This window comes from Anser brachyrhynchus (assembly GCF_964034855.1).
Source record: "Anser brachyrhynchus genome assembly, chromosome: 18".
NCBI lineage: Eukaryota > Metazoa > Chordata > Aves > Anseriformes > Anatidae > Anser > Anser brachyrhynchus.
Window position 1 is genome coordinate 7840795 of NC_137711.1, and position 26150 is coordinate 7866944.

Here is a 26150-nt window from a genome sequence, read left to right on the forward strand (position 1 = left end):
AACTGCGCCCTTTGGTGACCAAGTCCCAATTTCAGAGGTGTCCAAATGACCAGGGAGCAAAGTCCCATTGGTTTTCAGTTTGAAAGACAAATGTAGCAAAATCTTTAAAAATATGGACTCACACAAAGAAATTTAGGGTGTTCAGTGCTGTGAGACTGGGGGAGCAAGGAGCAGCGAACCCTCTATAGATGGGGCCTCAGGGCACACGACTGCATGGGGGCACCAGCCTTACCTTTGGCCACTTTGCAGCCTCGGGCTGCAGAGAGAACACAGCCACAGAAACACACTTACTACGTTTATTGCATGCAGAAGAATGACCCAGCCTGAAAACACTCTGCCTCTCCCCCCCTTTCTGGGCACAACCATGTTTAACCTACTGCCAGAAGAAGTTCTTGCAAGCAAACCCCCTCTGCAGTCACAGCATCGCCTCGGGGCGGCGGGGACCCCGCGTGCTCAGGTCCTTCCACGATCACGTTTTTCTTCCTCGCACGGCCAAGCTGCGCTGGGAAGCAGGGATAGCTAAGACAGAAGAATATGCAGCCCTAAATGCTAGACGCTCCGTTCCTGTGATCGCTGCTGTGGGGAGAGGTTTTTCGAAGGGATGAACTCCGGAAGGAACCGGGTCCAGTGCTCGCCTGAATCCCATTCAGTGCCTGAACCGTGAGAGCTTGGGGGAGCGGCTCGCCTGGTGGTAGGGCTGGTAGCCCTCCGAGGCGGCCAGGAGCAGCAGGAGGCTGCCCAGCGAATCCTTCTGGCAGAGAGCCATGGCCTCCTTGTAGTTTATCTTCTCCTTCGTGACAGGATCAATGAGATCTTTCTCGTAGTTGGACTCATCCTGGAGCCTGTTGGCCAGGTCGCCTGTTATCATCCCTGTCTGGGCGGCTTCCAGCACGGGGATGCGACCAGTTTTCTTGGGATCGATGAGTCCTCCGGTTAGATGCTGGACCTCCAAGTAGGGGAAAGCGCTGTCCCTGGTCATCCACCCCTTCTGGACTGCTTCCCCCACGGACAGCCTCCGCTTGGTCACTGGGTCCTCAATCCCCGTGAAGGCTTTCTGGGCGTTGAGCAGTCTCTGCATGTAGGTCCTGTCGATCAGCCCCCTCTCGATTGCCTTGTGGACTGACAACCGGTCCCGAGAAATGAGGTCTATGATGCCCCCCGTGGCAGCCTGGGCTTCCAGGAGCTTCTGAGCTGTCATGGGATCAAGCAGCTTCTTCGCCACAGCAGTCTTGATGTTGTACTTGGTGTCAGTGGTGGTGTCGTACACCCCGGCGATGGGGCACGTGTCATCACAGAAGCCCTTCTGCGAGGGTGAGGGGAAGAAGTTTTGGGTTTGGTGGGTGGTGGGTGACTGGAGCGGGGATTTGGAGATGATGGAGCCGATAGAAAGGGATGACAGAGGCTTAGATTCCCCGGCCACCAGCAAGGCGAATTCAGAGATGGGAATCTTGCCGTCCCGGTACAGCTGGTACTCCTCCTTGGTGATCCTCCTCAGCCTTAGCGCATCGTCGATGGAGTACTGCTTCCCGCTTTTCTTGTCCAGGAGAACCGAGACCTCCCCGTTCGGGCCCAGGGTGGTGACTTCCTCCCAGTCACACTCCAGCTCCTGCAGCTGGATATACTGGCCTCTGTCTATGATACCTCTCTTATAGGCTTCGTAAGGGGACATATCCTTCCCCGTCTCAGGGTCCAGTATGGAGATCTTGGTGGAGAGGTTCGTCTCTCTCATCTGGGTCTCATGATTAATTTCTTCCCGACTGACCCTTGACTGGAGATCTCGGATGAACCTCTCCTTGTTGTAGATCTGGTCCTTCTCCCTCAGGATGTCTGCCTCCAGCAGGGAAAACTCATGCTCCAGCTGCTTCTTCTTCTGCCTGTCACTCTCAGTCCGTTGGTTGAGCAGTTTGGACTCCTCCCGCAGGAAAAGGACTTTCTGCTGTTTCTGCCTCTCCAGCTCCCGCAGTTCGCTCTCCAGGTTGGCTCTCTCCTGGATGGCCAGGTTCCTGGCTTTCTGCAGCTCCGTCTCCTCGCGAGCCCATGTCCTCTTCATGCCTTCAGCTCTCTCAATCTTCTCCCTGAGCCTCCGCACCTCCTCTTCAGCCTTTTGCTTGGCCCCTCTCTCCCTGCTCAGCAGCTCCCAGATGCGTGCGCGTTCACTCTCCAGTGCTCTGTCCTTCTCCACTCGAATCACCTCCTTGTAGATGGTCTTCTCCTGGGATTTTGTTTTCTGCAGGACGTCAATTTGCATCTGCAGGTTCTTGCATTCTCTCTGCAAGTTCAGCACCTCCATCTTCTCACGGTCCAGCTCCAGGCGCAGGTTGCTGGCAGACTGTTCGAGGACTGGGTCCTTCTCCAGCTTTACCACTTCTTCCATAATGATCTTTTCTTGCACCGGGGCTGGGCTCTCCTCCAGCTCCTTTATCCTCAAGGTAATTTGCCTCATATCTTTTTCCAGCGCAAGCCTCTTGCTTCGATCCTCCTGAAAGTTGAGCAGCTTCTCTTGCTCTTCCACCAGCGCACGAAGCTGTTGCACATCACGTTCCATACGGCGCCTGTTGCTCACCTCCTCGTCCAGGCTCCGGCTCAGCCTGTTGTGCTCATCTCGGAGCTTTGGATCCTTTTGAGTAAGAATCACCTCTTGGACAATGACCTTTTCCTCTGGCTTCCTCCTCTCCAGGAGCATGTATTTATTCTGCAGGTCGTAGATAGCGTCCTCTGCAGCTCTCCTCTTTTGAGACATGTTACGCACTTCTTGGCGGAGGCGGTCAGCTTCTTTTTCCAAGAGTGGGTCATTCTCATATCGGATGACTTCCTTGTTGACCAGCTTGGTTTCCACCTTGGATCTCTCCCTCTTCCACTCGTCCCTTTCACCCTGCAGCCTAATGAGCTGCTCTTGGGTCCTGCCATTGGTGTTCACTAGTTCATTCAGCTGTTGTTTTAGCCTGTCGATTTCTCTAAGAATTTCTGGACTCTTCTCATGTTTCACCACCTCCTCTATGACCTCCTTAAGCTCCACCACTGGTTTCTGTGACCTGAGGACATTGAGCTCTGCTAAGGCCTCTTCCACTTCACTGTCAATCTTTGTCCTTTTCAGGGTAACTTCCTGCAGCTCTCTTTTCAGGTGAGCAATTTCCTGCTCTGTTTCAGGATCCACCAGGAAAATTTCATTGACCCTCTCTTTAACTTCTACCCTTGGTTTTCGCTTCTCTGCAATACTGTACTGGCTTTGCAGCTCTCCCAGCTCACCTGTAAGCATTAAATTCTTGCTCCTCTCTTCTTCAATTAGGTTTTTAAGCTTGGTAGACTCTTTCAGTAACTCTGGGTCCTGCTCTACCTGCTTCACCTCCTTCACGATAATTTTGGGTTCTGCTGTTTCAATTAGTCTTTCCACCTCCTCAATCTTATTCTTCACCTTCACTATTGCTTCCTCTGCGGACTTTCTCTTGAAGGATTCCTCATCAATTTGTAGCTGCAGGGTCCTAACAGACTTCAGCATTTCTGGGTTTTTCTCCAGTTTGATCAGCTCCTTCACCACCACTTTCTCTCGGATGTTGGGCTGCTTTCGCTCTAGCTGATGCAGCTCTCTCTTACGCTGCTCGAGTTCAGAAGCAGCAGCCAAGCTTTCCTCCTGGAGACGCTTGATCTCCTGACGAAGACTGGCTGCTTGACTATCCAGGTTTGGATCTTTTTCAATTTTTGTTATCTCTTTGGTGAGGAGCTGGGCAGGAACTGCCTTCTTCTCATTCTCCATCTGTGCAAGCTTCTGGTTCATCGCTTCAATGTCTTCTTGCAGGTTCAGCCTCTTTTTACCTTCCTCTTCAATCTGCTGTGTCATCTTAGACAGGCTGCTCTCCAGCTGTGGGTCTCTGTAGTATTCTACCACCTCCTTTTCTTCCACTCTTTCAACAGGCCTCTGAGTCTTCAACATTAGCAGCTTGCTCCTGTGTTCCTCCAGGTCCTCTTCTATCTTGGCCACTTTTCTCCTTTCCTCCTCCAGCTGCGTTTTCAGCCCCTCAGATTCCCTGCTCGACATGGCTTTGTTTTCAGACTGCTGGGTTTGCTCACGTACAACCTGAATATCCTCATGCACTTCCTTCTGCAAGGAGAAAAGAAAAAAGAATTTAAATAAAAATAATAGCCAGGGAAACCAAGTCACTCTCTGAATCAAGCACGGAAGCCTTTTTTATGACAAGGCATGGCAGGAGGCAGAACTGGTACAGAAACCTGACAGCCTCCAGATGAGGCTGTTTGTAAATGACAGATGAGGACACATTAACACCATCTCAAGCAACTGACATCTTAAAGAGTTTCCACCTGTCAGGGAGATGCTGCAGCAGCCCACAGCGGTGCTTTGTGCTGCCTCGGAGCTGCGGGAGGATAACGTGGCCAGTTCGTGCTGCGCAGCGTGGTGATGGTAACAGCACAGAGCATCCCCATTTAATCTCCTGTCCTTCATGAGCACACTGAATAGAAGCCATCCAGACCGGAGAACTTCCCTACAGGTGAATCAAGCCCTAGAAAGGCATAAAAATCCTACTGCCTGGAAGTGATTCCAGAGGTGTCTGAGCACAAAGTTCCAGCCACATTCACAGATGAATGTGAAATTCTCAACCCATGGATGCTGAATAGGCATGGCTGAAAACAGGAGTTAACATTCCTAGTTTAAGTATTATTTTCTAGCAAAAACTACAGCTTCAGTTAGAGTTTAGGGCCCACAGAAGTGATGAATGTCACAAGCTGAGATCAGCTACAGTGAAACTGTTGTTACTTTAGTCTTTGCTCAGTGGTTTCCATTCCTGTCCTTCTTAACGCCTGGATGTGGAGACCTGGAGAGGGGTGGGGGAGATCCCAGGCTGAGCAGATGGTGACAGCTTTGGAAAGATCATTTCCAACCTCGATCTAGAGTACCCCAACCCTGCCACAAGCTCTTAGCTGGTACCTTCTCAACAATCTTCTTGGCAAACTCCAGCCAGCGGAGCCGCTGTTTATTTTCTGCTGCCAGCTCCATGTAGAGCTTGGTTGCATCATTTTCCTGAAAAAGAAACAGCCGTGAGAGCCTTGTCCCACTCACCCTAGCACAGCCCTGTTGGCTGCTTTTTATTCCCTTTTTATTCGAATACCAAGTTATACCCAAATCTCAGGGGATATACAGCAAAACAGCAATGATCTACATTATTCTTGTTGATTCCAAACAGAGAATGCGTAAATAAAAGGGTTTGGAAGGGACCATCAAATTTGTGTTCATCGAGAGATGCCTGTGCAAGCCCACACACCTACACTGTAACATTTATCTTCATGCACAATATATTAAGAAGGCATCATCGGCAACCTCAGCCAAAGGTACCAGAAACATTCCTAATTCCTGATCTCACTTGCTGCTTTGCCCCATAGACAAAGAAATCGCTGATGACATTTGTCCTTGGGCTTAGAATAATGATCAACTGCGGCTGTAAGAGTGGATTAAGGCCTTGCAGAGCACACAGGGCTTGGGTAAGGAGCTAGAAAATATTTTACATGCCTTTATCTTAACATTTTACCTGGGCCTGGATGCTTTCTTGCAGTGGGGTTACACGCAGCCTCTTTGCAGCAAAGTCTGTCAAGGTAGGGTCCAGAGAAGAGCTGTATTTGCCTGCTTGGAGTTCATAGTCCTGTTCAGAGCAGAAACAGAAGAATCAGCTGGGATCTCTCAGGTGAGATGACGATAAGGGAGTGTTACACGGGAAAACCCAACCATACATTGAGCGTGGACTGCACGTTCCGGGACTGTCTGACCACTGTGTTCTTCTCGGGCTCCTTGCTTTCGATCTCCTCCACCAGCCTCTGCAGGAGAGATGCGTGATGTTAAGAACAGGTTGGAATAGCAGCCAGAGACCCCCACATCTCATCACCTGAGCTAGTCAGCTTAGGATCTGCTCAAGGAGAGAAAGATGCAGGGCCTGGGTGCAACATCGCAGCCCTAGGTAGCATTTCAGATGCTATCTTTCAGGAGCTGAGTGTGCCCTCTCTGTGCAGGGGGTATCAACCTTGGGGTGACTACCACAAATGAGAACACCAGCTCTGTAGATGAACACAGCTGGGCAAGATAAATCATCCGTGTGCTGCAAGCCATTGTCTCCTTTTTCCAGCTCTGGGGCAGGTGCAGCACACAGCGAGGAGCTGGTTGGTACCACTTGGCGTGCCATTCACAAAAGCAAACTCCTCCCGTGCTTGTAATGTTACAGGTTGGGGTGCTTGCCCTGGAACACACCTTCTGTGCCTGCAGCTTGTAATTGATCTGGCTTGGCCCATCCGTGGTCTTCACTTGGTGTTTGGGTAGGTTGTTCATCCAGAACATCAGGTTCTCATTGGAGTTTTGGAACTGCTGGTAGGTGAGGCTGATATTTCTGAGGGTCTTCTCTCTGCATGGCACAGAGGTGAACAGGAACATTAAGGGCAAGGGTAAAGATTCATGTGCAAGTTCCTAAAAAGACACCATGGTGAATTTCACCACCAATGGTGATGTTCCTCACCGCTGGTCCAGCTGGTCTGCCACGGCATGGTAGCGATCGTTGAGGAGCTGCACCTCCCGCTTCTGCCGGGGCAGGTCAGGGCAGTACTCCTGGAAGTTGTTCTGCACGGCGCTGCAGCTGTGCTCAGCGTCCTTCAGCCCCCGGTTGAGCTTCAGCACACACTCCTCTTGGGCCACCAGGTCCCGCTTCATCTTCTGCAGGGGAACGAGATGCCTCCAGGTTTGCACCAGTCAGTGCCCCAAACACCTCCTTAGCACCATCCCTAAGCGTGCAGCACCTGGGGGCTAGCCAGACTCTCCAAGACACACGCACAACGTGGAAGAGATGGAGAAATGAGGCTTAGACAGCAAAGAAGGTGGGAAGCAAGGTGGGTTGGATGGAGCATGGAGCAGAAGGGAGAAGTTTTGGGGAAGTCAAAAAAGGATCACTGCAAGTCAAGGGTGAGAGCTAATGATGGAGCAGGGAGCTTGGGAGCAGGAAAGGGGCAGGATGGATACAGGGCAAAGCAATGGACAACACACAGAAGAAAGGGCAGGCAGGTTAGAAGCTAAGGGGTGCGTAGTGGATTTTAAGGACCACAAATGTAGTCTGGGAGGGACAGAGCATTCTGCAGTGAAGTGAGTGTAGGTCAGCGTACAAAACCAACACAGAGCCTTCCAGGAATGAATCCTTAGAAGGGCTCCATCACCAGTGCCTCAGAGTGCTCAAAGCCCAGCTCTCCCCACAAGTGCTAGCAGGGCTCACCGATCTCCCCTCCCTAACAAAGAGCCCAACGTTCCCCTACCTGCAGGTCATTGGCCCGATCCTGCAGGGCATTGGGGGACGCAGGAATGATGCTATCCTGAGCCAGCTTGGCCTCAAACGTGCTGATGATCTTGTCTGTGTTCTCAATCTGAGTCTCCAGGTTCAGGGCAGCCTTAGCCCTGGGGAAGGGAAAAACGACACAAGGTTAGCAGCAGAAGACCCCTTTCTTTCCCTCTTCTCTCTGATTCCGCAGGTTTAAGCTTATTTACCGACAAAGCTCCTGCAGCATGGCAGGGAACAAGCAATATGCACTCACAACCCCACTCTGCTGCCCACACAGACGCGTTGCACTTCCCTGCACACAGCAGGGCTGGGACACGCACCCGTTGCGGTGGGCGTTCCATGCCTGGGGGGGACCGACCACACATTACACACAGAAAATCCTGTGGGGATGCCTCTGATGATGGACGGAAGCTTCCCAACCTCCCCTGGGCTGGATAGGCCACAGCCAATGCCCACACAGACCACGTGCATTTTCTCTCAAGGCCTTGTGTTGACACATCTGCGTGCCATCTTGTTCCCCTCATCCCCGCCAGGCCTTGCCACCGCCACTCACTTCTCGTTGTACAGGCTGGAGAGCATATTGACATCGCTGTACTTGCTCCTGAGGGCATTCAGCGTGACAGGCAGCTGGGAGGCCGAGGTGCTGGTGGGTTTCTTGGAAAGGAAGCTCTCACACTCCTTCTGCAAGGCATCCTTGGCTGCCCCCAGGGTCTCAAGTTTCTTTGTTGTTTCCTGGCACATCAGATGGGAGCAGAGTCACCCAACGTAGTCATAACAGGGCTGTTGCGAAAAGGTGTCTCCCTCAGGGGTGGATTTTGCTGTGGGGCTAAGGGTGCGGTAGAGCCCTCTCATGAGGTGCCGTCCCTCGGGGCACAGCCCCAGCCAGACAGTGGCTGTCTGGCAATGGCAGGGTGTGCGGAAGAAAGATGGAAGAGCTACCTGCCTGAGCCCATCCTTCTGCCAGGGACAGGTAAATACCCATGGACGAAGATGCAATACATTGAACTACTACAGAACAGAGCTTCTCCCAGAGAAAAGGAAGGGGGCTCCAGGGCACTGTGTCTTTTCCTGTGCCCTTCACATCTACCAGGCTGTATTCGCCATCAGGGGAACCAAAGCCAGCCCTTGGATTAATTCCTTCTATCCCTTTATCTTTCAAGCTACAGACTCGAGAGTGGTGGTGACAGCATCCCCATGGCAAGGTTGGGAACTTCCCAAGACTGTCTGGGTCCACTGCTCTGACACGAATGGGACATCCTGCTTCAGAGCTGAGCCATGGGAAAGGGCCGCATTCCTCTAGGGTCTGCCTTAACCAGCCCCATTCCAAGGGCTCAAGCCAGCCCAAAACTCCTGCAACTGCAGCAAGGTTTTCTCCCCCAGAGCACCAGCTGTGTAATTCCCCTGTCAGCTCTGTTTTGGGTACCAGTTACGGTGCTACCATACTCATCCTGCTCCAGCCTGCCTGCTGCAGCGCCCACCTGCTGGTGTTTGATCCTCCTGGCAAGGTCGTCTGTGGGGTCGCTGTAGCTCACTGGAGACCTCACTCGGTTCAGGACCTCCTTCTCCACCTGGACCAGGTCCTTGCCCACACGATCCAGGCTACCGAGAAGCTGATCAGCTTGGGGATCATCCTGGACTACCGGGGGGCTCCTGGGCAGAGCTAGTGAGAGAGCGCTTGGGTTAAGTCCCTTTTCTCATCTGCCAGCCCAGTCTTGGTACACAGCCCTTTTCCCTGAGCTCTCCCAAGCATGATCCCCAAAGCTCCAGCGACTTCTTCTGACAGCCCTGCTGCAAAGCTCTGCCCTGTGTGGGCTGCAGCTCTGAAACACACAGGGGCTTATCCTGAGAGCGGGGGTTTACGCAGCCATAAATTATTCAGTTAACTTTTCTAACTCACACAGCATGATGCAGATGTGTGTGTCTACCTGTGGTAAAGGCTTGGGAAAACAGCTTTCCCTCTGCACTGACCAGCCAGAGCTCGTGTCCAAGGTAGGGACAAGGACGGCCATGTGCTGCCATGCAGACACAGTCCCTTCAGTGGGAGTTTGGGATTTGCAGCTGTAGGAATAACACAGCTCCCAGGGGTTGGGATTCAGCCACTGCTACCTCCTTATTGCACACCCCCAGCTAGTGAAAAGACCCAGACCCCAAAGATTTAATTAAGGCTTCTGGATAGGCACATCCCCACCTATCCCAGGTGTTTGAGAACAGCAGCAGGGAGCTGAAGTGAATTCCCCAAGACCAGGCAGTGAGCCCTTGGCAGCATCACGACTTGGGTTACCCCTTCCCTGCTCTCTTCAGGATGTAAGGCATCCTAACGCCGACCCGCAGGCTGCCAGCCAGCTCTGCAGCGGGCTCGACCCACGAGCAGACGTACCCTGCTGGCTGGGCTGCACCGTCTCCTTGTGGCTGCGTCTCAGGGTGCTCTGAGCTGCTGCTCGCTTCTGCTTCACTGCACTCAGCTCCCCTTCCAGCCTGCGAGCAAGAAGAATCCACATCAGCCGGCAGCTTGGGAAACCACGGCACGGGGCAAGCCCCAGCAGAGCCTGACCCGGCGCAGTGTGGGAGCTCGCAGCCTTTGCAGCTCAGAGAGACCCCTCAAGAAAGGGGAAAGCAACAAGAGTTGGTTTGATTAGCTAATTTCTCCCAGCAGAGCCAGTGTTTCCCAGCTCTCGCCAGAAGCTAACAAAGCTGGAAATGTAGTTCACTCCACTGCAGTGCTTTGCAGGAAGCAAGCACAGGAGCTGCTTCTGTGGCTGCTGATCTGGAAGTCCGAGTCTCGCCTAGCTGTGGTCAGATGAGCCCCTGCAGAACTCCATGCAGAGGCACAGAGGCTGGGAAATAAGACAAATGTTTTTTTGCAGGAAGAGAAGTAAACACTGGGAAATAAAGCAAGGTGCCAGATGCAGCCTGAAAAGGACAGGAGCTTCGGGACAATACCTGCAGAGCTGATAGCTAGGAGAATATTGCAAAGTTCTCCTTTTCTGTTTTAAAACATGAACATGCATGCAGTCCATAAAAACAAAAAAAAATCAGTAACGTGGGATGTGTGAAGAGGGATTTTTGCTCAGCAAGAGCAGCACAACGCAATAATCATGCCTGCATGACTTGGGAACTAAACTCCCATCACGGGCATGCCCAGTGATGCTGGATTCGGGCTGTGGGCAGAGTTTTGGCAGCACATAAGCAGTGCTGGTTTATCTAAGCACCTGGGGACATGATAAAAATGGAACGCCAAAAGCTCACTGCATTATCCCCCCCCCGTCTGTGGGAACCTCAGAAACCGACTGAGCAAACAGGCAGCAAAGTGCACGGTGGTTCGAGGAATGTTTTCCAGTCTCCAGCTGGGGCTGGCGGAGAGGAGATAGCACAGATAATTCCGTCCTGTTTGGCAAGTCCCAAGCTCCAGACTGATTCTGCAATGAATTTAGTCAAACCTATGCAAGTCACATGTTTGGGTGAAGAAATCAGGCCTGTCTGCCAGAAAGCTCTTTGACAGCAAGATCCGTACGGTGTGCAATGCTGACGAAGGATGGCAGGAAACTGGACAAGACAGTGGGGCTTGGGGAACAAGCCCTCAGCAACAGGACAGCCAGGTGGTGTTTCATACGAGCTGATCAATGGCTCTGTTCCCAGCTACTATATCTCTGCAGTTTAGGCAGTCAGGGGATGGCGAGGACCGAGGAGCAAGCCTGAATGTGTCTCTGGGTCAGGCTCTCCACGGCAGACTCACCTGTTGACCTTGTCAATGGACTCAGGGTCTGGTGGAGGGATGGAGAAGCAAGCAGAAGGTGCCTCCTGGACCATGCCAGTGCTGCTCTGCACCACCCACATCTCGGGGTTGCTGTTGTCCTTCAGAATGTACTTGTCACCTCTGGTCAGCTGCACCTAGGACAGACACAAAACCCAAAGGCTTGGCTTTCCAGTGCTAGCCCAGGACCTCTCGCCATGGAAGGAAGATCTGGAGCACTCAGAGAAGAATCCAGTTGCCTGACACTTCGGAGGGTACCGCTAGCCAAGCCCTCACCTCCCCAGCATCCCAGTCACACAGCGTGTCCAAGGAGAGGGGCTGGGAGGGATGCATCCTGCGCAGTTTCAGCGGGCTGATCTCTTTGCTCCTCCTCTTCAGGTCAGCGATGCTCTTCTCTGCCTGCTTCACTGCCTTCTCCTCGTTCTAGACAAAGCAGGGAAGACAGTGGTTATAATCAGGCTTGGATGAGGAGAAAGGGGATTACACTGCCATGGGTACTTTGGGGCCAGTTGTCTGTCCTTGTGCTGTCATTCCTAGGGTGGAGTCAGGAGTTTCTCTGTTCTTGACCCATCTGTGTCCCTTCCTCTCCCTCTGTTACTAACACTCTCCTCTGTTTTCTTCGCTCACAGGAGATCTGCCCTTGAAAGGACAGCCTGAGTTAACCTTAGGTGATCCCACAGTGTCATATTAAATCTCCCGGGGAAGATTTTCCTTCTCAGATGAGGAGCAGAGACCTGCCAAGAGGTGGCTGCATTCCAGTGTCAGAAGTTACCGAGATCCCAGCACCTCCTGGCAGTGAAACGCATGGGAAGACACCGCACCGAATACGTCCCTTCCCTCTCTCCCAGGCAAACGTTCCTTCCCAACCTGTATCTCGCCCCCGAGGTCAGATTTCTCTATTCCCTCCTCGCTCTTGACTCACGGCAGAGCTGAGGAGATGGCAGGACCTCTCCCTGCTGCTTGGGTGCCAGCAGCTCACACTCTCTGCAGGCCCTCTAACCCAAATACCTCACGTTTAGGACAACACAGCTCCTCCCTGTGCTTCTCCTGTACTCTGACAGTGCCCTGGGGCTTGGATACGTGTCCCTGATGGAGACTGCCTCCCCAGGGGTCACTGCCCCACCGCAGGAGCAGCGAGGCCCTTCTGGGGCCACAGGGATCCAGCACAGTATTGCCATGGGCCTTCCCCTCTTGGCACAGAGGCAGGACGAGCTGTCCCAGGGGGGTTATTTACACACCTCTTCCCCTTCTCCACACTTATTTACCAGCACGGCTGTGAGGGTTGATCTGTGCCTGAGACCCAAGGTCCCCCAGGCCTGGCTGGTGCCACCAGCCCCGAAGACCTCACCTCCAGCTGAAGCAGCAGGTCCGACACCACGCCAGGGCTGTCCTTGTTGAACTTGCTGTATTTGGTGTCCAGGTCAGAGTTCATCTTCGTCAGGGAGAGGCTCACAGCCTCAGCGTCATCCTGGAACTGGAGACACGGGTAGGAAAATGGTTAGAGGTGGGAGGACATTAGTGTGTCCAGGTCTGGTGGCGTGCCTCAGTTCCCAGCCACTCTCCCACAACCTGGGGCTCACAAAACCCTACAGACCACCTCAGAGCGTGACCTTGGACAAGGACTGCACCACAGAAATAATCCCTGTCAGCAGACACGTACCAGGTAACAACAGTGAGCAAACGCTCCCCTGCACCTCCGAGCCAGCGCACCAACTGGTCCCAGCAGCAGGGCTGGGAGCCAGTCGTTCACTGAAGGACCATGTTTTGAGAGGCATTTCCCCAGAATACCCTGACCAGGTGCAAATAAAATACCCTGACAAAGCAAAGGATCCCATATTAATCCTTTTGCTGGCTCTGTTCCCATGCGCAGCCTGCCCACTCTGGCCTGACCGTGCAAGCCCCACGGTCTCCTCACTGCTTTTTACCTTCTTATAGTTCTCCACGCTCTTCAGCTGGCTCTCCTGGCAAATGCAGAGATTCAGAAAATTCTGCCACTCGTTCTTCAAGGCTTCCTGGTGAGCCTGCGGTGGGACAGAGCACAACTCAGTGGGCTCCAGCTGGTCCCACCTACCTTACCCCTGGCCTCCTTTCCCCAGGAGTCCCAGAGGTCAGAGGAGGGATAAAGACCGCTGCTGAGCAGAGGCAGAGCTATTCCCAGGCATCGCCTGATCCTGAATTTGAGCAAGGGCACTGCTCCTCAAGGACCTGGCTCCCACACAGCAGCCACCATTTCTCAAGGGGTTTCTGGTGCAGGGGGTCGCGAGTCCACCTCGGCTGCCCACGGTGTCTGCAGCCCTGGGAGCACAACCTTGGAGGCCAGGAGCTGGTTTCACCTGGGAGATCTCATGCCACATCACACCATGAGTTTCGCAGGGTGAACGTGGCTGCATTTGACCAGATATCTGCGCACCAGCCCAGGAGCTGACAGGCCCCAGCACACAGACGTCAGCCACCGTGCCTTGGAGGTTTCTGAAGGGGGTGAAGACCCTGCACTGCCCCCAACCTCCCCATGGGGCCAAAGCAGACAGAGGGGTGCTGCAGTACAGTTGGTACAATGTGGGGAAAAGTGTAACATAGCAGCTCTGCAGAAGACGTGAAGAGGTCTCCTCCAACCCATCCCCTGGCTCTTGGAGCACAGATTATGTAAAGCACTCTTGTTCTCTTCTAGGGAATCCCCCAACCCCTTTCCCCACCTGGATAGGTTTGACAGCTGGGTGCTTTAGTTCAATCATTCTGTCCCCATCATCCTGAAGGTTGTTCACAAACTCCTCCTGGCTGAGCAGCTCTTTGGACTTGAAATCCTAAAGGGGAAGAGACACTTCATGACAGCGGGAGCACGCAGGGAGCGCGGAGCAGCCTCCTGGGCCTCCAAACCCCACGCAGCAGGGAACAGGCTCCCAAAGCACAGACATCTGTTTTGGTTTGTCTTTTTTTTTTTTTTTTTTAAATAGGAAGGTGCTAAGCATAACTAAAACAAATTAGGCACGCTTGGGCCTATGGAAGCATCAGGGCATTTGTTCAAAGTGCATTTTCCTAGGCAATTAACTCTCAGCTCTTCCTGGTCCCGGCAGAAAGCAGTCACTGGGTGTTGTACTTTGGACACCAAGGCTGACACGACGCCAGACCTCTCCCTCCCCTCTGACCACTGACAGCTCTGCACCCAACATCAGACAGCACTCTCCTGTATGATCCCATGTGCCAGCTCAGGGGACAGGAGGGGACGCACTGCGTGGCTCATCCCAAACCCTGGTTCCTCCCAGAGCATCTCTTCTGCCTCCACTCCTGTGCCACCAGGCTCCAGGCTGGTGGTGACCTCCAGGATGCTGGGATCCATCCTGCAAAGCTTGCACACCAGGCTTGGCCAGCCCGTGACAGCTGCTGTCCCCAGGAGCTCACCTCGTACTCCCGCCGCACGCTCTGGACGTCCATCATTTGGTCGCTCCAGTCCTGCTTCAGGATCCTGGTCTGCTGCTCCGTGAGGTAGCCCAGCTCCTTGGTGCAGCCCTGGAGGTGGTGGTACAGGCTGCCCAGGCTCTGCCCGCGCCAGATGGAAGCTTTCTGCCCGTGCACAGAGGAAAGAGAAGGTGTTGGTGCTCAGGCCGCAGAGCCCCTTCCCCTCCTGCTCCCCAGGACCCTGCTCGCCCTGCTACCCCCTAGGAGATTCCCAGAGACCTGGGTGAGACATTGCTGCCACTCGTTCTTATCTGATGGGGCCTTTCCCTGCCTCACAAACAGGACGTGTTTGTCTAACCAGACTCTCAGGTGTGGGCTGATGCCTCAGGCAGTCTGAAAGCAGGCCCAGCTCCGCTGTATTTCTCACCAAAGGTGTTCTTCAGCACTGAACTTAGGGACCCAGCTGGCTAAACCCAGCACCTTCTTCCTGGCCACCTCCTTTGTTCCAGTTGGTCATTTCCTCTTTGCAGTCCTTGTTGAGGATCAGCGCAAGCCTCAACATTTGCAATCCCACAGGAACATCCTGCGGGCTGGGACGGGGTTCTCTGCAGAGGCACCTCCCAGACCAATGACCCACAAAGGGAAGAGGCGCAGACCTCACCCACAGCGTGCCCCTGTTCTCAGCTTGCACCCAGTCCAAGGTGGGGAGGAGATGGGGAAAGAAAATGAGGGACATGACTTCACTGTGCAACACCAAAGGTAGCTCCTGCCCTGACCTGGGCATTCCCTGCCCACTAGGAAAGGAATTACTTTGCTGTGTGACCCCAGAAAACCACCGAGAAGCTTACCAGCAAGTCCTTGTATTGGCTCTTCAAATCTGCCACATCCTGGGTTATTACACAGGCAAAACCAAGAGGGGAAAAAATGATAATAGAAAAAAACTGTTACCAAAACACCAGCAGTGATAGATGTTGTCAAACTGATTTATGGAAGGTGCTTTAGAAATCGTACAGGAACCACCTGCCTGGCTCTGCCTGAGCTCAGGTCTCCCCATGCCCCCTGCAGAAGGAGGGTGGATGTTCACCATGGGAAGGAGCACGTGGGATGCAGGGGCAGGGGTCCCTGTGAAGCAGACAGGACAAGGGGAGGTCGGAGAGGTGCCTTACCCCGCAGCGGATGTTCTTGATCTGGAGGCCATAGGCTTCGATCTCCTTCTGGAGGATGTTGTGCTCAGCTATTTGCTTTTCCAGCTCCGATATGCCAGGGCCGTACTGTCCCGCGCTGACTTGTTTCTGTGCAAAAGGAGTTAGGCAGAGACTAAAGCAAAATACCATATTTTAGGGAGAAACCACAGTACGTGCTGGCAGGTTAGGAAAGATCTGATACCACCCCAGGAGGAAGGGAGGGGATCTTGTTGCTGTTTGCCATGATTGCTGCGGGCTGCCACTTCCCCAGCTGTACAGAGGGGCAGAGACAACCAGGCCATATACCCCATCGTACAAGTCTAAGCTAAACCAGCCACTTCCCATGGTGATGTGCAGTGGGTGTGCTTAATTACCATCTGGTTTTCAAGGGAATCTAAATTGACTCCAAACTGGGCACTTCATACACAAGACCTTGCAGCGTGAAACCCAATGATGTATGGCTGTGAAGTCCTTGGAGACGTCACCTTCTCCATCCTTTCATTGGGGCATCTCTACTTAATTCTCCTCTGGTAGCTCTTAATCTCAGTGGGTCAGTGCAGAAGGTCTTCCTGAGGCATTTAAGACGTGGAAGGAGAGCCCTTCCTCCTCCCAGCTCAACTGAGTTAGCTCCACCACCGACCCACACCGTTCCTGCATGACACTGGGCACACGATGGCTGGCAGAGCCCTAAAGGCAATGTCTGGCCTTGTAGGAGTGGGGAGAAACACGTAAAAAAACAGCCGCTGTTACCATCTTTTGGTCCAGGATCTTCGCCCAGTCCACCCTGGGCCCCACGTCAGGGATGTTCAGCTTCTCGTAGAGGGCCCGGTACTCCGCACACAGCTGCGTCGTGCGGTCGTGGAGCTGCTGGATGCTGCCGAGGACAAAAGGCAGATTTCACCCATAAAACCCAGGCTACTTTGTTGTCCCTTCATGCCACTGGCCTCCTTCAGCAGCGGAGGCACTTGCCCTGGGGTTCTCCATCACCCAGGAATTACAACCCAGGAGAAAGCTGGGAAGAGCTGCGAGCAGGTCAGGGCTGTCCCTTCCCAGCTAGGAAATAATTCTCCCCTCCCGATTTCCACCTAGAGGGGCTGGAGAGAGAAGGGGAGCCAAGCCCCAGGCGCCAGCTGAAGATCTCACACCTGAACACCCACCTCTGATTCTCTCTGCTTGCCTGAGGACAGGTCTCCATTTCACGAAAGGCAGGGGAAACAGGGATTTGCCTTGGGCTTGGGGAGCCTGGGAGCGGGGCCGCCTTTTAGCTCTGCATTTTTCTGGCAGCTTTTACAAGAGCTCCCTGACAAGAGCGGGGGTCTCCTGGGAGATGGCTCTGGCAGCCACAGCACACACCATCTTTACAACATGCTGGCAAAAACCCAATTTTAAGGCTGATGGGTGAAGCTCTGCCTTTTCATGGCACTGACCGGAGCTCAGCTTAGATCCCAGCTCTGGGATGGGGTCTCCCGATCCCATCACAGCTCCTCCCGCTGCACTCACTCTTTCTCTATCTCATTAGCCTGAGGGTGCTTCAGCCGCTTGGCACGGTCCACGTCCAGGAAGAGGTCCTTCAGCAGGGTCTCCGCCTCCTTCAGATTCCTGGCATTCTCCGCCTGGAACTCAAAGGCCTTATTCTTCTGCTGATTGCTGACATCCTGGGGACCAGGGAAGACAGAGGAAAAAAAAGCCTTGGACCACAGAGACCTCACAACACGGACGGCCTCGATGCTCAGCACGCCGACCACGGAGGAACCCAGTGCAAGGGGATGGCTGGGGAGCTTGCATCCAGCCAAGCTTCAGCATCCCTCCCAGCCAGGGACCAGCATGGGACAGGCTGGCTGCCCTCGTGGGGCTGCTGGGAGCCACCAGGCTGGGACGTGGCACTGCAGATGTAGGTGGTGCAGCCCCCCGAGGCGCTGAGCGTAGCGCACCAAGGGTAACATTTTGGAGGCCCTGGCATGCAGCCCTAGGGGCTGGGAGGCTCTGCAGGGTGCCTGGTTCCTCCCCAGCCCCGGGTCAGCCCCCAGCCCTGCTCCAGCAAGCTGATGCGCAGAGCAGACACCTCATCTGTTATTCTAGGCGCTGCATCTCTAGGCAAAGCCTTGCACCTTCCCTCCGCCACAGCTCACCTGCGTGAGCCTGGCCTGCGTCTCCAGGATGTCCTTCTCCACCTGGTCGGCGTTTGTCTGCATGCGGGTGATGAGCACGGCCAGATCATTTGTGGAGGACCTGAGGGTGGGAGCAGCAAAGCAGAGGGTGGGCGAGGGCAAGTCTCACCCCCCTTCATCACTGCCCAGGGCCTGATAACAGCGGTGCGTTCACAGCAGGTAGGTGGTGGATTTTTGCACAGCACAGCTCCTTGCTGCAGGACACTGCAGATGCTCCAGAGTTCGGGAGGATTCAAAAAGCAGTGGAGGGAAGGGGAAAAAAAAAAAAAAAAAGAAAACCCTGGAGGGCTCCCAAAAGCACCAACACCACATCTGGCTTGGGGAGACCTGGCGCTGCAGACAGCTGGAGGCCGGGAGAGCACCCCGCAGAGGCAGCATGACGTGCCTGCCCTGCTTGGAGGCACTGCTCTGCTTGGCCGCCCTTAGCAGCTGGCAGAGGTAGGCAAGACGGTCCTTCAGCCTGGCCCGGAGCTGCAAAGTGCTCTGCGTTTCGGCCCCATGTGGTGCTGCGGAGCCCAGCGCCCCCCAGGATGGGGACATGGTGGGCGAGGAGCTGCAGCACAGGCTACGAGCCCCTCTGGGCACTGCGTCAGCTGCTGCAGTCACATTGCTTTCTGGGCTTGGGAACAAGTTTCCTAAGGCCGTAGCACAAGTACAGCCCTCCTACGCCCCAGTGGAGGTTCACTGGATGTCCCGGGGACCATCCCCTGTTGTCTCTCACCTCAATGCCATCACACGGTACCACAATCCATCACCTTTACTGTGAATAAGCACCCAGAGCCCTGCCAAAACGGCTGGATCCAGAGCCCCCAGCAGGGCATGGGGTGGTTCCCAGCCACGTAGCTGCAGCCCTAAAGCTCCCCGCGGACAAGGAAGCACAAGGCTCGGTGCCACCTTTGTCCTCGTGTCCTGTGGCTTCTGATAGCGCTGCCCTTGGGGATGGAGCTGGCCCTGGCCTCCAGGCAGGGAGGTGCAGAGCTGCCAGGATGTGGGCGAGCAGGGGTGCGGACCGATAGCATCATCCAGGGACTTAGGCCCATGAGTGACTAAGGTCAGCGGAGGCTGAGTTCGGTTACCTGCTGTCATCTGAGACCTGAGCGAAAGAATTGGAGCAGCAACAGTGGGACCAGATGAGAGTAGGGGGACACTTCTTCAGGACCAGCTGGTACAACCTAGCTCACGTCTTTTGAGGAGGAGGAAGGTAGGAGAGAGGCGCTGCCCTACTGCGGAGCCACCCACATCTGCCCTCCAGCCAGCTCGTTTCCTTCCCAGTCCCTGCACCCAGCCAAGTGAAGCTCTGCCCTTAACGGCCCCAGCAGGCTCCAGCCATTCCGTGGTTCATACCCAAGGTGAGAGCAGATGCTGGACGTTCACTTATTACAGCCTCGAGTGATGACAAAGTGCCCGTTAATGTTATAGTTGCGTCCAGCCAGGCTGGTGTCTAAGTCACAGCCCACACTGACCGTAGCCGAGCCCGTGCAGCTCCAGGGAGGCGCAGCCCAGCGCTCCTGCTCTCAGCATCCTCCTCTCCCCTTTCTCCAGCTCCTCCCTTGTTTGCGATTGCCCAAGAGGGCGGCGTGGGCCTGAGACACAGCAGCTTCCAGCTCCCTCGGGAGCTTTGGGCTGGCAGCGTCAGCCGGCCGTGCCCCAGCCTCTCTGCCTGCAAAGCGCACGGGGTGCCTTGCTCCGGCAGTGCCCTCCTGCACGGGGTCTAATCCCAGTGGAGACAGCCCAAATTGGACATTCATCACCTGCAAAGCATCACTGCTTGCTACAATCCATCTTCTCCATCCCTTAAACATCCTTCCCACCCTATCTGTGGCCCACGGATGGGTTTTCTGGGACAAGCTGCAGTGCTTTTGGCCCAAACCACACAAGAGGGTGGTTGGGAGCAGCACGGAGCAGGGCTCAGTGCCTGTGAGCCTGAGCACACGGCCGGCTGGGGCACCAGGAGGTTCCCCCCTCCCCAGGAGCTTACACAACATCCCACTCATCCCCGACACGCCTGGAATGAGGTGGTGTCCCATGAGCAAATACTCGAGCACCACCCAGGTTTCCTGCCCAGACTCCGCGCAGGGAGGAGCGACTGAGTCACGGGCTGGCTGCCGGCCCGGGGGACGGGCGCCTCTCTCCAGCGTGCCCCGAGACACCCGGGTGAATTCAGCTCCCACGTGGGGTGCCCACATTGATCCCCGTTGTGACAGGACCCTGGATTGATGCCTCTGTGCCTCTCGGAGCAGGGAGAAGCGAGGCTGCAGCCTTCCTGCAGAGGGGAGATGCCCAACAAAGCCTTTTCCTACCTGTACACCCTCCCTGGCCGACGGACACGCTGGGACGCCCCATCCCTCAGCTCACAAGGATAAATGCACGGAGCAGCTTGGTTTAGACCAAGCCGCAGCAAAACTACAGACTGGAAAGACCTCAACAACCTCCTGGTCATAGGGTGGGAACGATGTGTCTCCTACTGGTCCCGAAGCAGCAGGGGCCCAGCTGTGCCCACCCCAGCCTTGGCTCTGCGTGGTGCACTCGAGGTTAGACACGAGGCCGTTCTTAGAAATGACCCGACCTTCGGGGAGGAAGCGATGCTCCCCAGAGAGCACCACCTCAGCAGGACAGGGGGTCTCCTCTACGTGTCCGGGAGATGCCTGTGCCCACCAAGGAAGGAAGCCTGGAGGAGGAGGAAGCTGAGAGCCTTCAGCCAGCGGCTGGGCTGGATCTCCAGCCTGCAAGCAGCTGAACAACCTCAGGGCCCACAGGAGGGCAGGCTGGTTGTTTGGGGAGTGCTGAAGCTGAGGAGAAGTCCTGGGAGGAGCAGGGTGTCTGCATGCTGTCCTGGTGGCCTGCGAAGACCTAATGCATGCCTGGCCAAGTCAGCCGTCCTGAGCTGAGACCAAGCGGGTTCCTCAGGAGGCTGTGCGTGCTTGGAGAAGGGGCCAAACCACCACAGACCCTCCTGTCTCAACCACAGGCTACGCTGAGAGGAAAGCTAGCCTCTTCCATCCACCCATGCAGCCCGTAGGCCATGTCACCATCCTTCAGGGCCTTGTCACCATCCTGTGGGGCCATGCCACCGTCCTTCGGGGCCGTCCCTCCCATCCCACATACCAGGCCCTTCTATCCCAAGAAGCCCTCACACAACGGGAGCTGACCACAGCCCAGGCCCACATTTCAGAGTGAAGATGCTGAAACCTGGGCCACAAGGAGACAACTTGTCATGGGGCAGGATGCGAGGCGCCACGAGCTCCCCGTGCTCGCAGCGGGCCCAGGCGTGGTAGGCGGCCGCAGCCACGGGCCTGCCGGGATCGCTGCGGACACAGCTCCCGCTGCGGAGCCAGGGCAGGCCTCCTCCCTAGGGCTATCTCCCGCCTGGAAGAGGCAGAGCACCGTCATTATCGTTATTAATTGCTTCATTTCTCATACCACTTTCTGCCTCCCGGACAGCCCAGCTGCACGCAAGGGACGGTGCCTCAGTGGGCAGAGGACGTGTCGGTGGGGCCACGGCGCCCACCCATCCCTGCACCCTGCCCCTCCTCTCCTTCTTCCCAAGGGATTTGGGCTGCAAGCGACACCCCAGAGCTGGGGCTGTGCTCCCCAACTTGCACAAGTCCTCACTCTACCCCTCCAGCCCCATCTGGTCACAGCAGAGAGGTCCCCAAGCCCCTGCTCCCCCCCCAGGACTGCACGGCTTTGGGCTGCAGAGGAAGAAGCAGAGGCAGGCGGTGGCTGAAGCGGCCATCCTGGGAGAAGATTTGCCAGCCACCTCCGAAGCCACCCACCCGGAGCCTTTGCAGAGATCACACCCAGGCACCCAGTCCAGCCAGATCTGATTCGGTTCCACCTATGCATGAATTTTCCCTTTCAGCCCTGCAGTGTGACTCTTCCCAGGGCTGGGCACAAACCAGAGGTGGCTACGGGCTCCCCGGGATGCATCCACCGAACAGAGGGCCCCGGGAGCTCAGCACCACTGCCTCTAGGATGGAGATGAGGTCCTGCTCCAGAGGTCCCTGCCAGGAGCTGCAAACTGGGAGTCCCGGAGGCAGGGAACCTCGGCTGCTGCTGAGCCTCTGGGCCACCAAGAGCAGCTATGGGCCACCAAAGTTTTCTTGGGGCCATCTGCAGAGCATGTGCTGGTCCTGAGACAACTCATCCACCTTCATTTTCTCAGCTAGTGGTGGCAGGATGGTGCTGACCGAGCCCCAGGCTGTGGCCAAACCAATTAGCCATCATCTGATGGTCAGTGCCTCCAAAAACAAGCACGACCAGCTCGGTAATTGCTCTGGCTCCAGCCTCCATCCTGCACAAGGAAGAGGTGCAGGACTTTGCTAGGGTGCGATGCCCATAGAGGGAGAGAACCTGGCCCAAAGCCCCCAGTGGCGCGCTGGGGACTGCAGCGAGCTGTCCAGCAAAGCTGCACAAGAAATCCCCAGCCTGGTTTAGGAAGCCGACAAGCAGCATAGGCTGGGGAGGTGGATGGATTGCACTGGACGGACTGAAAACAAGAGGCTTGGAGCTCTGAGAGGCCCCAGGCCTGCCTCTGCATCGAGTTTGAGAGCGCTCAGCTCCACTGGGGCAGAATTGTGGGGCACCAGCTTCCAGGTCACACCAGGAAACCTCAGCCTTTGCCAGAAGCCCCCTTTTCCCCAGGTCCCTGCCCATCCAGCAGCACCGAGCCACCACCCTCCTCCACAGCTGTTTGCTGATGTTGGGTTTGGCCCCACAAACCCCACACTGCCAGCACCACGCTGCGCCCACCCAGGCAGCTGCAGCCGCAGCGTCCCAGGCAGCTGGTGCCGGTGGCCCCTCTTCCTGCAGGCTCCCTCCTCCTTCTCCTCCGAGCCACCCCTTCACAGCTTTCCTGGCCTTTTACCCTGGGATTCCTGCAGAACTAGTCTGCTGACACTGGGAAATGCAAAATTGCTGAAGGAAGGTGGAAAATAACCCCGAGTTAGGACCTGCAGCACAAGGGAGGGATGAGCGCGCTCCAGAAGCTCCCCGGGCAGCATCTCCTCCCCTCCTGGTCCCACATCTCCCTCCCCAAAGCTTACAGGGTCTGCTCAGAGCAGGATGTGGCCATCGGATCCTTTTGGTGCTACCTCAGCCTGGTCTGAACGAGGCCACCTCAGTGACTTGGCCCGCAGAGACCCCATCTGTCACCAGGATGGATGAGACCAGCACCAGCAAACCCGTCCCTCGCCCATCCCCACCCGAGCATCCCTGTCCCAGGAGCGCCCTTCCCAGGGCAGCACCCCACCAGCCTCACCCAACAGGCACGGCTCAAACCCAGGACCTCAGATCCAGGCGTCCGTCTGCCTCGCCATCGAGCCGAGCCTGCTCCACCCAAACAACAAGGTCGTGCTTGTTCTCGCTGCTCCTGCCTGCCAAAAAGGGGCTCTGCGCCTCCCCGCTCAGTGCTCTAAGCTCATGCTCAGGCCCTGCGCATCCCAGGGGTGCACGGATGCACCTGGGCTGGAGCACGAAGCCCACCAAATTTGAGGAAAACACAGTCAGCCCCCAGAGAGCCCTGGCTTTCTGGCTGCTCCACAAAGAGGGACATTCTTGGGGTAAATCCCAAAAGCTCCGAAGCGCTCGTAGACATCAAGAGCCCTCCCCTCGTCCCCAACTCCAGGTTCACAGGGCGGCTTTCAGAGAGAAAAGGGGCTGCACTTACTTGCTCGGCTTGGCGGGGGAACCTTTGCTGGGGGAGCTTCTGCTCGGGGAGCCTTTGCCCACCCCCTTGAACATGTCGGCGAGGTCCCGGCTGGTCTCGCGGAGGCGGCGGCGGCGCGGCGGGCGCTGGCGTCCTGCTGGGCTCTGCGGGGATGGAGTGCCAAGGCTCAGCAGGGGAAGGCGGCAGCCCTAAAGAGCCCTTTCTGGGAGGCTCCTCCCCGAGCGCAGGTGAGCAGCTGCGGAGATGGAGGCACGCTGGAAAAAAATCGACTCGAAAAACCAGTTTGGGGTGGAAAGAGCAGAGCCCCAGAGGGAGAACGGGGAGACCTCGCCCTGGCTCGCAGAGCGTTTCGGCACTCACGGCCCCAGCCGTGCAGCAGTTCCCAGCGGAGGGGCAGAGAGGGCGGCCTCTGCAGAGCAAAAGTCTGGAAATGTGACTTAGAGGGAGATGGCTGAGACTACTGACATGGTTTAAAACATCTTATGCGAGCAATTTCACATGCTGGAGAAGCAGCAGAGGTGCTGTAGCAGAACTACAGACAGCCAACCAAGAGTTTTCCAAAGCAGCAGCATCAGTTTGGGAAGCTCCAACTCCCAGAATGCGATACTCGCTTGTAATCCAGGGAGTAGGGACACTGCCCAGAGCAGGAGCAGGGAGGGAGGGCAGAGGATGGGGGAGAAAAGGGCCGGGAGCAGATGGGGACCACAGCACCCACATAAACACCCGCCACCCACGATGCTGGCGCAGGTTTGGGGCTGTTCTTCCCCATTTCCTGCAGCCCGAGACCAACCCAAGGGCAGAGGCAAAAGCCAGGAGTCACTCATCGCTTCCCAGGTGAGCTCGTTGTCCTCGTCAAATCGGCACAGAACAGATCACGCTCGTCTCAGGAGAGGGGGAAAGACACGCATGGGACAAGGCTCTTTGCAAGGAGATCCTTCCACTGTGGATTTGCGATTCTACAAGCTGCAGGGTGCCTTCTTGGGGTGGTATCATGATGCTGCTGGTGAGCATGGTCCCCTGCTTGGGCCATGCCCTCACACCAAGCCCTCAGAAGGCGGACAGGAGGTCCCAGCCGGTGCTTGAAGCACTGGGAGAGGCCAGAAGGAGGACAGACATCTCCCCCAGGCAGCCTGGAGCTAACGGGGACCTGGTGCAGGGCCTGGCTTTGCTGCCTGCAGGCCCACAGGCAGGGTGGAAAGGGGTGGCTGAGAGATCACCCCCTGACACCCAGGTGGCCGATGACAGCAGCGATGCTCTTGGATCAGAATAAAACCACAGCTGATGGGGGTCCCGGGGAGGAGGACCCCATACAGCTCCAGACCTGCAGCCCGCAGCACCAGACCCTGCTGCACTCACATTCAGGAGCTTAAAGAAAGGTGGGAACTTGCCAGGGAGAAGAATGGAAAGCATTTAAGATCTCGGCCACGGCTGGTGCCCACACACAAGAGGAGCGCAGGGGACCCCTGAGCACAGGACAAGCCCTCCTCCTGCTGCTTGTACAGCCAGGAGAGAACTGACGCCCTTTGACTTCAAAGCAGCAAAACTAAATCAAGCCAGACTGACTGCTGATAATCCCATGGAAGACGGCGTGCTGGCACGCGGAGGAACTTTCAAGCAACACAAAAAGCAGAACAAGCACACACCAACCCCCCCGTCCCAAAGCTGCTTCCAAGCAATCCATCACCCGGAGCCCAGAGCTCCCGGCCTGCAGAGCCTTACAGCAGCGCCTCCTGACAGAGCCGTGATCCTTCCCCCGCCCCGTCCTCACCTGGCGAGGATTCCCCTGGGAGGTGTTTGGGAGCTGACACGCTTTGATCCATCCCCGTCCCGCCCGGCGGAGCAGCACCCGGCCACATCCCCGCCGGCAATCCCTGCGCGTGTTTTTTGGGGGCTGGAGCAGGGGGAGAGCAAAGTGGAAGGAGCAGCCCCCAGCCACGCTGCTGAGCAAGAGAGCGATGGTGCACGTTGGGCTGGGTTCGTTTAATAGCTGCTTTCCTTTCCTGAAGCTTTGGTAGGGCTGCCCAGGTCCAGGACAAAGCCCCCTGCAGAGGCTCTCCCAAGATCAGCCACCACATGAAGTGGGCCAGGGCCACGCAGCCCCTGCTTCTTCCCAGCCCGACCGTGCTCCAAGTAACGCTGCCGACCTCCGGACAAAGCCACCAGACGAGGAGGCTGCGTGTCACCCAGCGGGTGCCCAGCAGTGGGACCAAGGCGTCGCTGCTGGGCTCCCGGCTGGCTGCGCGAGCACCGCTGCAGGCACAGCATCACCCTTTTATTCACTGCCCCGAGCAGGATTTGGGGATTCACCCCGGTGCTATGGAGATGAGCCAGAACGCAGACGTCTCACTTCTCCGAGCACCGCACAAGCTTCTTTCTTGCTGCTGACACGAGTAGCTGCCTGCCGGGGCAGACACCAGGCACAGCAGCACAGAGGATCTCAGGGAACATTTCGGGGAAGATTTCAGCGTGGCTTAGAGGACAGTCTTCAGCAGAACAGGGACATCTCTGACCAGCTTCGTGCTCCTCCTCGGGAAGAAAAATCCCCCTTGAGGGCATGGTGGGCTGCAGAAGCAGCAGCGGTGCACGTGGAGACGATGTTCTGGGCTCTGGCTCCTGGTTTGAAAGAGCAACCACGGTGCTGGAGTCATCTCCTCCCCGAAGCAACGCAGC

The 26150-nt window shown here is 56.1% G+C and overlaps 1 protein-coding gene across 1 annotated transcript; it reads right to left on the reverse strand.

Annotated features, from left to right (window-relative positions):
- Positions 1 to 282: 282 nt before the first annotated feature.
- Positions 283 to 24311, reverse strand: EVPL (envoplakin). Its single transcript, XM_080560790.1, has 22 exons — positions 23481 to 24311; positions 17774 to 17873; positions 17145 to 17299; positions 16395 to 16518; positions 15627 to 15752; positions 15309 to 15347; positions 14464 to 14625; positions 13761 to 13868; positions 12993 to 13088; positions 12416 to 12541; positions 11344 to 11490; positions 11050 to 11204; positions 9694 to 9791; positions 8795 to 8976; positions 7870 to 8048; positions 7294 to 7432; positions 6510 to 6703; positions 6248 to 6398; positions 5737 to 5820; positions 5538 to 5648; positions 4940 to 5032; positions 283 to 4096 (listed from the first exon to the last, which is right to left on the reverse strand). The coding sequence occupies exons 1-22, from the start codon at positions 23552 to 23554 to the stop codon at positions 647 to 649; spliced, it is 6093 nt and encodes a 2030-aa protein (XP_080416916.1). The 5' UTR covers positions 23555 to 24311; the 3' UTR covers positions 283 to 646.
- Between the last annotated feature and the right edge of the window lie 1839 nt (positions 24312 to 26150).